General features: G+C 34.5%; 1 protein-coding gene across 1 annotated transcript; it reads left to right on the plus strand.

Moving 5' to 3' along the window:
* The first annotated feature begins 4,099 nt into the window (after positions 1-4,099).
* On the plus strand, positions 4,100-9,853 carry LOC130828810 (uncharacterized). The gene is made up of 6 exons (XM_057694814.1): positions 4,100-4,307; positions 4,401-4,444; positions 6,103-6,217; positions 9,178-9,257; positions 9,442-9,523; positions 9,722-9,853. Exons 2-6 carry the CDS (start codon positions 4,433-4,435, stop codon positions 9,817-9,819), a joined length of 387 nt encoding a protein of 128 aa, XP_057550797.1. The 5' UTR covers positions 4,100-4,307; positions 4,401-4,432; the 3' UTR covers positions 9,820-9,853.
* The last annotated feature ends 2,624 nt before the right edge of the window (positions 9,854-12,477 follow it).

The raw sequence follows: 12,477 nt of genomic DNA on the forward strand, positions 1-12,477 counted from the left end.
TCAATGACAAAAAGAGTTAAATGAATACAATCAGTTTATTTACAATATAAGAAAATTTTTGTTTAGTAAAAAATAAAGATAAAAGAACATACCTAATGCTCATTTGATATTATAACAACATCCTATCCATTCTAAACCTAAGTAGCTTTGTAAGTCCTTTAGAAAACATTCCCAACTGTCATTATTTTCTCATTCTACTATTGCCCAGTAAATGAAATACACTTGATCATTGTTATTCTTACCAATAAAGGCAATGCAAATCAATACAGTATACAACTTTCTTCATTGTTTACATGGTATCAAGAGCCCTATAACTTTTTTTCTTCCATGGCAAACTCAAAACTCCATTCCAAATATTGCAGAGCCTACAAAACCCTTAACTATCATTAATGTTCAATTTGTCCAACAGCTTACCCCATCTAATTACCTCACTTAGAAGTCCCAAATTAAAGCCCTTCTCATTGAGCATGATGTTTATTAAATTGTTGATGGTAGCACCTCTATTCCTCCTCAACAGATCATCAACGATGGCAAAACCACTATCAACCCAGCTTACTCCACGTGGTATCGTCAGGATCGACTCGTTTACGGTGCTCTTGCTAGTACATTATCCCCCTCTATTGGACCACTTGTTACTCGATGTGCTACTGCTAAACAAGCATGGGATACTCACGCTACTACTTTTGCTAATCCTTCCCGTACACATATCCAACAACTCAAATCGCAACCACGGAAAACCGAAAAAGGTAACCTTTATATCACTGATTACATTCAAAATGTCAAGCTTCTAGTGGATGAATTAGCTCTATTTGGTCATCCCATCTCTGTCGAGGATCTCACAGACAAAATATTACATGGACTTGGCATTAATTCTGATTTTCAATCTGTGATTGATGGTATTCAAAATCGACCACTCTAATTTCCTTTGAAGCCTTGCATGAAAAATTGTTAAGTAAAGAACTCAGCCCACTAAAAATTAACCATCATCCTAATGCTTTTAATTCCTGCCACTGCAAACATTACCTCTACCCGTTGGCAGGGACACAAAAATTTCTCCCACACTACTCATAACAATAGGAGGCAATTCTATAATACTCATTTTGACTCAGCACAACCACCCAAACAGTTCAAACATTTTGAGGCAAACTGCCATTGGTGTAATGTTAAGGGCCATGTTCTTCGCTACTGTCCCAATTTTCGTGAACTACACCCAAATATTGAAACTCCTCAGAGACCTTCTTGCTCTCTTACTACTAGACGAGCAAATCTTGCTACTGCTCCATCTCCTTCTTCACAAGCTTAGTTATTGATAGTGATGCTAGCCACCATGTGACCGCAGATCTCAATATAATATGTCACTTCATTCTCCATATGATGGTACCGATGTTGGTTCCTCCTCTATACATTCCCCTTTTTGTTCTTTAAACTAAATCATGTTCTATTCGTTCCTAAAATACACAAAAATGTTCTATTTGTTGATCAATTTTGTCATGATAATCAAGTAAATATTGAATTTTCCTCTACTTCTTTTCATGTCAAGAATCCTAGCACTGGAGCAACTCTTCTTCATGGACGTTGTGCAAATGTAGTTTATGAATGGAACTTTCCATTCAACCAAAAACTTATGGCTCACATTCACTCTCAACCAATTGATTGTCATCATCGTTTGGTCATCCATCTACAATTATTCTCAATAAAATGTTGTCTACTTTTTCTTTTAAGTTAACTCGTTTATCTCATTATAACTCTTGTTTGATCAATAAAAGTCATAAATTGTCTTTTGATACTTTCAGTCTTTCTTCTACTACACCTCTTGAATTATTTTATGTCTTAATTGGCTATTCTCCAACTCAACACGCCTATTTTTATGTCTTAACCCATCGATACTACGCGTTTATTCTTCTCGTCATGTTTGGTTCATTGATCATATCTATCCCTTTTCTTCTAATCATCCTTCTCCCACCCTTATTTCTCAAGACACTCTAAATCAATGGTGCTCTATGCAATTATATGTGCCTAATATCACTTCCAATAGCCTTATCAATCAACTGATATCCCACATCCACAACAACCAAATGATATGTCCACTTCTATTAAAAACACTCATCCTGCGAAAATTTGAAAAAAATAACATTATTTAACAACTGAATTCCAAAAATAAGCTTCGTGAAAACTTATTTCCCAAAAAAAGCTTTCGTACATCCAAGCCTAGCCTCGGGTAAAATCGCTGTTATTAACAGCGAAAGAGGAAAAAAAAATTAAAAACCCATAAGTCGCTGTTACTAACAGCAACTTATGGGTTTTAAATTTTTTTTTTATTTATGAACTAAAGTAGCCGTTGTTAATTAGAAAAATAGCCGTTAGGAACTTGAAAATAGCCGTTGTAATGATGCTCTATGTTAGTTTTACTCTCAATTTATAAATTTTAATACTTTTTTTGAAAGTTCACTTACGTTACTATTATATATGTACAAATGTTCAATATATACAAACAGTATTCTAATGCTCCTATGATTCGCCTGCATCGTAAGGACACTAGGGTCGAGAGGGCCTGGAGCTGCTGGATCCATCTCTGCTGCAATTTAACAATAAGTAAGCGTTATGTATTGTAAAAATAATTAAGAAGTACTCAAATTGTTTACTGTTTACCTTGACGTGTAAGTTCTAGTGTTGTGACCGTCACTACCACACCGTCGACAAGCGTTGCGTCTTCGCGATCCTTCGTCCATTTCGTTCGTGATCCTCCTGGACTTAGGTCTTTCTAATCCACGAATGTGATCTGTATCGTGTAGCACCTCAACACCGGTGTATTGAGGCCATGACCTCTTATCAATTAACGGTAAGAATATGCATTCATATGTGTTAACATAGCTCTGGGTCGTGTAGCAGGAGTCCACAAAACGCTTATAGGATAAGTGTCGTTTAATACAAACGGCAAGAACATGAGAACAAGGTAAGTGATATATGGAGGGTTTGTTACAAGTGCATTTCATCTCTCTCATATCTACACTTTGTATTTTACCACCCTTGGCGAATCCTCTATTACCACGTCCAATCTTAACTTGGAAAAGGCCTCGTCTGTAGTCAAATGCGACGATCTCATGGTAGTTTGCCTTCTCGGTGTTACGGGTTATAATCCTAGTGGCGTGTGAAGTGTCTTTATTTCTCCCAATTAGCCACGCGTTCGCATTCTCGCGTCTTTTAACAAAGTAATCATTAACACGATAGAAGGTGAACTCCACAAGAGTGGTTATAGGCAAGAAACGCACACCCTTCATCACGTTATTGAATACTTCGGCCAAGTTGGTATTAGTAACACCATACCTATACCCTCCATCGTGACATATTGACCATTTAGACATTTCACCAACTTAATCAATCCAAAAAAGTGCTTCCCGATTAGCAATACCAATGGCCTTCAATCCCTCGACGACCTTATGTGGTTGTCTTTGCTCTGCAGTCCTTCCATACATCTTCTTTAACTTCACATTACCCATTTGGCGGTTGAAGTTACTTAACAAATGCCGCAAACAAAAACTATGATGGGCGTTCGGAGGTTGCCATTCCGGCTCCTCCATGGTTGCTAGAATGCCCGCATGTCTATCGGAAATAACGCATAACCCTGGACTATGCATCACATGCTTACGAACACAGGCCATAAATGAAATAGACTACATTTAATAAAGCTTAATTATAAGTGCTTAAGCTGATTGGGGTTATCAAGTATGTTAATTCGAGTAATAATATTATTATTTTGATAATCTTGACTCAAGTATTTCATTTGTTAATATTTTCAAGAAAAAGGTATATTTTATTTAATGTATAAAATTCGTATAAAGAGTACTTCGATAAAAGTGTATTTTAATTATATTTTATTAATTGATTACTATCTTATCTTTATAAAAATAAATTTAAATAAAGTATTGAAAACTAAATTCGTAAATGCAATTCTTATTCATACTACCAATTACTTATTTTATAAATCGTCTATTGTACCCTTACAACACGTCTTATATAAGACTGTCTTACGATGAGACGGCTTTAATAGAATTTTATGGGTCAAAGCTAAAAATAAAAACCCATTTTACCACAAATAAACCGACACACCCCTTCTCCATATCTTTCTTTATCCTCATCCATTACCCTTACAGCCTTACTCCTTCATTTTCAAACACAAAAACAAAATCAGCTACCTTACTCCTTTCTCCCTCACTCACGGCCGACCCACGAACACCACCATCAACCGGCAGCCCAGCCACGAGCTCCACCACCAACAGCAACCACTTCTCTTCCTTCCTTTATTGTTGGTAACCACTTTTCCTTCTTTTGTTGTTTTGTTTTCAAATTTAAATGTTAGGATTTTGTAAATTGATTTGGGAATTTTGTGACTCAAATTGAAGTTCATCAAGATTGAAAGTTGAAGGGTCCTCCAATGGTGATTGAGGTAATCCACAAACTATTCCTTTTAAGTATTAATTGAATGTTTTAAAGTAGTTTGGTATGTGGATTCAATTTGGGTATCAACTTGAATTTAATTAGAGTATATGAGTTTAATTAGTAATTGGGTTCTTGCTAGTGTTGATTAGTATTGGTTATTTGGGTTATTTGGTTTAGTATGAAATTTAATATTTGGATATTGAGATTTCAGCTCAAAAACTGAGCATTCTGTTTTGGCCATTTTCGGTCAGTTGTGATTGTTTCTAGGTTCTGGTGTCTTCTTAGAATTTGTAGAGCTTTGAGTCGCGGTCGTGTGGGCACTTGAATCGCCTCTATACGAGTTCGTATGAGGGAGTTATGTTCAAAACAGTGGCATGCCCGCAGGCTGTCATGAAAATCAATACTGAACCTTTTGTTTTGGCTATTTTGGGATAGTTTTGATTGTTTTTGGGTTCTGGTGTCTTCATGATATTTGTAGAGCTTTGAGTCGCGATCACGTAGGCACTTGAATCGCCCCAAGATGAGTTCGTATGAGAGAGTTATGATCAAATTACTAACAAGTGTCCTGTTATGGTACTAAAATGGAATTTATTATGTGGGATTAGGAAGTATAAAATGAATTGGAGGTTTAAGGTTATGTATTGAGTAATTGAGATTAACTTAGGTTTATTGTTTTCTCTTTATGGATTGGTATTGTTGGGTTATGGATCTTAATTGAATAATATGAGTGTTTGGTTCAAGTATAAATTTGGGAACATATGAGTTGATTGGTATTTTAATTATTGATTGTTATTCATGGTGTAGGAAGGTAATCCACAAGCAAACTACTATCCTATCTTTTAAATTTAATTCAAGTATTTCAAAGTTCAAGTTATGGTTTATAAGGTGTGATATTACTACTATTGATATTTGAGCAAAACCGTATAATTTTTGGTGTTCGAAACTTTGGACTTTATCTTCGTTTTGACCTTGCTTCTAGTTCTTGGTCAAGATTATGTTTTGTATGTTCACAACCTTATAAATGTGAGCTTTTAAATATATTGTACTATGAAAATGAGTTATGGTTATTGATTTCAAAAGAAAATCAAGTGATTTATTGATTCGTTTTATATTGAAATGTTCGACATTGAAAAATGTCCATTTTTGGGAATTGGCAACGGATATTTATATCCGGATTATTGTGAAATCCTATAGCTTGATAATAGGTAATGGTTATTCGGATCGGTCTCGAGCCCCCGATCCCGTTTCGTTCTTGCAAGAACCGTATTTTCGGTGATGACGATCACCCGTGTTCTCAGGATTTAGATGAAGCCTACTTCCTGACGGTCCATATATTCCCACGTTTTATAGTGCTGTTAAATTATTGATTTAATATGAGTTTTGAATAAATACGTTTGGTATATAAAGTTTTGTTTGTTTCGCAAATGATATCATATTTTTCATTTGCCGTATTGTTTCGCTATTGACTTATAAAGTAATAGCCGCATTTTGATTTTTGCTATTAACTTGTACAGTTATAGCCGTATTTTAATTCGTTATGAAATAAAGGTTCATAACCGTATTTATGTCAATCAGACGGTCTTTTAAAAGAGTTTGGACTTGTTTATAAATGTAATAGTTTGTTGGATTACTCAACAATGCAATTGTTGACCGCTTTTTTTATAGGGTCTATCTCTTACAGGGGGTAGATCCACTTTCAGGTTGCCATCTTTAGTGCAGATGGATGTGCTGCTCATTTATGTGTCATGTGTTGCGATAGCGAGGACATCGTTTTCGAAAGGTTAACTTATAATGATATTTTGACAAATCATGTCTTTGTATAAAAAAAATAGATATTTTATAATGTATTAATTTAGTTTATAACTGGGTTGTAAGTAATTGTATTACAGTTATATAAAGTTTTTAAATACTCTGATATTGGTTGCTGTGGTTGTCGAACCACAGGTCGGATTCAGCCTAGACTTCTATAAGTCTTCCGCTGTGCTTTGTAGACAATAATAATTTATTGTTTACGCTGGTTTGGGCTGTTTCAATAAACCAAGACCACGCGGCTATGCATTCTTTTTCAACCAAGGCAAAGGCAAGAGGGAAGATTCCCTTGTTCCCATCTTGGGCAATGGCAGTTAACAACGTATCGCGATACTTACCATACAAATGTGTTCCGTCAATGGCAATAACGGGTTTGCAATACTTGAATCCTTCAATACTAGGTTGGAAAGCCCAAAACACGCGTTGGAAAGTTCTAATACTAGGACGGACATACACACCGATATCATGACCTTCCTGAAAGAACCACTCAACTACGGTCCCGGGGTTTGAAATTTGCAGTGCCTTCAACAAGCGTGGAAGAAGAGGATAAGAATCTTCCCATGTACCATAGATGGACAGAAGGGCTTGCTATTTACACACCATGCCCGCTTATAGGTCACTTCGACACCGAATTGGTCTTTCACCATTTGATGCACAACAAAGACCTTAATTGATGGATCTTGAGCAACACAATTTCTAATAAGATTGTTAATCACGAAATATGTCAAATGAATGTGCCCAGCTGACACGTTTTCAGTACTTAATACACAACCCCCATGCTTCTCTTTATACGTAATAATCTCCCATGATGGTGAATAGGAGCTCTTCCTAGCCTTAAGCCACCAACCACACCCTCTCTTACAATTCAAGACTACCACGGTTTGATTTGAAGTCTCAGTTCGGTACTTAACGTTCCTACGAATATGATACAATCTAACAGCGCCCAACAACGCATCCTTGTTATCAAACATCATACCCTTTTGAAACTCTCCTTCGTCGGTGTAGGTTGTATCACAATCCTAAGACCTCCAAGAGTTTTCCTCAATGTGTTCATCTAGAGGGGGTACCAATGCATAGGGTGTAGGGGCAACGATTGTTGGAATGTTTCCTACCTAAGGTCATGTCATTAGCTAGAGCCTGCTCGTCAACACCCACGTCGTCCTTAGAAGGAGCTTCAACGAATTCATTACTCTCACTATTAACATCATCCCAAGGCTCATTTGTATCTTCTAAGTTAAAAGTATCATCATTTGATACTTGAAATTGAAGTTGATTGGGTTCATTAGAAGGACTTAAGGAAGATGGCATAAAGGAATTTTGGGTTTCTTGGGTAGGGAAGGACATATGAAAAGGAGCAGAAGAAGTTATATTCATGAATGCATTTATCTCCACAACATTGATATCTTCATTCCCTAGGGGCACCTCTTCTACATATAACTCTAAAGAAGGACTAGGGGTAGCCCTTGAATACTCCCACATTGCATTTATAGCCTCCTCATCCTCAACCGAAAAAGCTAACAAATCTCCACTCAGATTGTACTTAAAACTTATATTAACAGTACTTCTTGTAGTGTCAATGCCAATCTTAGAGCATATAAAATGTTTAAATTCATTCAAATCCATGTATGAGTTGCATGCAAACAGTTTACGTCTTTCCCCAACGTACTTAACATTGTTACTAGTTGATCGAATTGAACAATTCCTAAAGCATACAACAGTCACACGAAATGAATCCATTTCTACAACAAAACATACAAAATCAACATCACCATACATGACATATATTTTAAAATCAAGACCAAATAAAAAAAATTAAATTAAAAACGTACCTCAATAAGCTGTAGATGAACAAGAATTAGTAAATTGGAAGTTTAAAAACCTACATTCATGTGAAAGTTCATTAAAATCAAGTAAACCCTAATTTTTCGAATATGGAAAAAAACACAAAAAATTAGTACCTTACGTCAATATAGGAAGATGAAATAACTAATTACTGGTACAAACTTGAAATTTGATGAGTTTAGTTGAAGGATTGAAGTTGATTTTAATGGTGCAAGGAGAAAGAGAGCTCGTAAGTGTCGAAATGGCAAAGAGAAGGCGTGAACTGAAATGAGGAAGAAGCAAGCTGGAAAAATAAAAAGGCCAAAGTCGCTGTTAGTAGAAAATTTGAAAAAAATAAGATTATTTAACAACTTAATTCCAAAAATAAGCTCCGTGAAAATTTTGTGTGTGTATATATATATATGTATATATATATATATATGTATATATATATATATATATGTATATATATATATATATATATGTATATATATATATATATATATATGTATATATATATATATATATATGTATATATATATATATATGTATATATATATATATATATATATATATATATATATATATATGTATATATATATATATATATATATATATATATATATATATGTATATATATATATATATATGTATATATATATATATATATGTATATATATATGTATATGTATATATATATATATATATGTATATATATATATATATATGTATATATATGTATATATATGTATATATATATATATATATATATATATATGTATATATGTATATATATATATATATGTATATATATATATATATATATGTATATATATATATATATATATATATATATATATATATATATATATATATATATATATATATATATATGCATATATATATTTTTTTTATGTCGCTGTTAGTAACAGCGACTTAATGCGTTTTAAGTTTTCAGCTCACCTCAAAGTCGCTGTTACTGGGTGGTTAACGTTTTTTATTAAATGTTTACTGTTTTAGTACACTAATAAACCATGCATTTCTTTGTTGTATTTTAATTTATTGCTTATATATGTCTGTATTTCTAAAATTGTTCATTTTATCTTTCAGGTTGTCTGATATATGAAATCTTTGCTGGTATGAAGCTTAACAAGACAGAAGAACTCCGAAATACTTCTTCAATTCCAAAGGTATCACATATTTTCTATGTATGATGTCGTTTTATGTTATAGTCAAATTTTTTAAAATAGCTACAAAATTTAATTGTTAGTAAGCACGATTTTCTTACATATGCAAAATTATGATGAATTGGCTACTTGGTCCTCAAGATGACAATAATTCTTTTCGTATGTCTTTTTATTATTGTTCTTTCAGTCGTTGATTCCAGATTATCAGATATTATTGAGTTCTATGCCATCCAAGAGATTAAATACTTCCAAGCTTATTGAAAATAGTGGTAAGTTTTGAAAAGTTTCTAGTACCAAGGTTATGATTTCTCTGATCCTTTTACTTTATTCAAGGAGGAATTACACATCTCATTCTCTCCATATGCAATCCTAGAAATCTATGTCTCTATCTATTAGACAAGTTCATTCATGCCGATACAAGCATGTACAAATGGCCCCATCTTAGTATTTTCCTTTCTAAAATGTAGGTTACGCTGCTGCACAAACTTGGTCATGTCAAATGGGACATGTTGCTGTTACTAACAATGAGAAAAAAAAATTAAAAGCCCAAAGTCGCTGTTACTAACAGCGACTTAAAAAAAAATTAAAAGCCCAAAGTCGCTGTTACTAACAGCGACTTAAAAAAAAAATTAAAAGAGGTTGAAGAATTTGAAGAGGAAGGAGATTCAAGAAAAGCTTAATAGGTAATAAGATAAATATGGGATGAATATATTTTGGGATATATTTGCTATATATGGCTTAATCTAAATTAGGTAGCCAATTATCTTGATTGATTCCCTTGCCTATTATCTTGTAAATATATAGTTATGCATATTGAATGGAAACAGAGACAATCAAGCTTCCTTCCTCAATACAGTCTTTCATGGTATCAGAGCGTTTTTTTTAACCCCCAAAATATGACAAGCGGCGGTGAACCACCACCACCACCACCACTTAAAATTGAACCAGACTCCCCTTTTTATCTAGGACCACAAGATAAACCCGGAGAATTCATCACGGCTGTACGACTAAAGCAGATTTCGAGGGTATTGATGAGGATTGTATTCCATTGAATGAGGATGATTTGGAGGAAGATTTCGACCCGGAGAAGTTTAATAAGAAGAAGAGTGCTGCATTTGGGGAGGGTTATTATAAAGCAGATGATGTTGACCCTGAATTCCGGAGTGATATGGAAAAGCCGGATTTTGAGAAGGAAGATGAGTTGCTTGGATTGCCAAAAGATTGGGATGTGACTAAATCAAGTGATGGGTTTTTGGCTGAATGGGAGAACATTAAGAAAGGAAATATGGAGAATGGAAATGATGAAGTGGTAGATGAGGGTAAGAAAAAGAGGAAGAGAAAGAAGTCTGCCATTAAGGAAGTTCTTGATAAGGAGCTTGAAGAAGAGCTTTACAAGCTTGATTATAAAGATACAATCGGAGATTTGAAAATTCGGTTTACGTTTCCTTCATTTTTTTTATTTTTTTTTTAAGTCGCTGTTAGTAACAGCGACTTTAGGCTTTTAATTTTTTTTAAGTCACTGTTAGTAACAGCGACTTTGGGCTTTTAATTTTTTTTCTTTTCTTTTTCGCTGTTACTAACAGCGACTCTTGCCGAACCTAGGCTTGAATGTACGGACGCTTATTTTGGGAAATAAGTTTTCACGGAGCTTATTTTTGGAATTAAGTTAAATAATCTTATTTTTTTCAAATTTCCACTACTCTCCGGCCTCCACCACCTCATTCTTATAATACACGAGCCCCAAAAAAATCTACAAACCAATTACAAAACTCAATCTTCAAGCTTAATTATCATGTCCTTCTACTGAGCATTAAACAGGCCCTTAACGATCCCCTATGGAAAGAAGCCATGGTTTTTTAATATAAAGCTTTAATTAATAATGAAATTTAGGAACTAGTTGCACCTTCCTGTTCTCAAAATCTTATTGGATGTAAATGGGTCTTTCGGATAAATTATAAACCCCATGAAACTATTGAGAGATATAAAGCAAGACTTGTTGCTAAAGGCTTTCATCAACGACCCAGTATAGATTATACTGAAACTTTTAGTCCTGTAATAAAACCCTCCACTGTGCATCTTATTTTATGTCTTCTTGTTACTAATCATTGGCCTATTCGTCAACTAGACATCAATGGTGCCTTCCTCCAAGGTACTTTTCAAGAAAATGTCTTCATGGTACAACCTCCTGATTTTCTTGACCCTCTTGATCCTCATCATGTATGTAAATTATATAAAGCTATTTATGGCCTCAAGCAAGCCCCAAGAGCTTGGAATGCAGAACTGCACAACTACCTATTACCACGTGGCTTCATTAACTCGACCATGGATACCTCCTTGTTTTTTATACGACGCACCTCTGTCTCTTTGTTTGCTCTAGTGTATGTTGATGACATAATCATCACCAGCTCTACTTGTTCTGCTGTTACCTCACTTATTTCACTACTAAATTTGCTCTTAAGGATCTTGGTCAACTCAATTACTTCCTTGGGCTTGAACTTTCTACACTACCACATGGCTTATTCCTAAGCCAACGAGAATATACTACTGATCTTTTAGCGAAGGCAAATATGTTGGATGAATCTTCAGTTAGCTCACTACTTGATATAAATATTCCTCTTACACTTCAATATAGGTATGCTCTTGATAATCCCACTGAATATCGTGCTCTTGTTGGGAGCTTACAATATTTATCGCTTACTCGTCTCGACATCGGCTATGCTGTTAATAAACTATCCCAGTCCTGCACAAACCTACAACATTACATTGGCAAGCCTTAAAAGAGTGTTCTTCGTTATCTCAAAGGAACCATTAACGTTGGCTTCACACTTCTTAATACCTCACCGTTCAATCTCCATGCATTCTCTAATGCTGACTGGGTAAGTAATCGTGATGCCTTTACATCTACTGGCACCTACATTGTGTTTCTTGGCAAAAAAAAAAAAGAAACAATCTCTTGGAGTTTCCATAAACAAAAAACAGTTGCACGATCTTCTACCAAAGCAGAGTATCGTACCGTCACTCAAACTGCTGCAGAATTAGATTGGTTTCAACACTTAAAGAACTTGGATGCATTCTACATGATACTCCTGTTATTTATTGTGACAACGTTGGAGCAATTCGTTTAAGTGAGAATCCCGTCTTCTAATCTCGTATGAAGCACTTAGGTGTTGATTATCATTTTATTCGTGAATGTGTTCAAGCAGGCAAGCTCAGTGTTACTAAT

Source organism: Amaranthus tricolor, chromosome 12 (assembly GCF_026212465.1).
Source record: "Amaranthus tricolor cultivar Red isolate AtriRed21 chromosome 12, ASM2621246v1, whole genome shotgun sequence".
In the NCBI taxonomy this organism is placed as follows: Eukaryota; Viridiplantae; Streptophyta; class Magnoliopsida; order Caryophyllales; family Amaranthaceae; genus Amaranthus; species Amaranthus tricolor.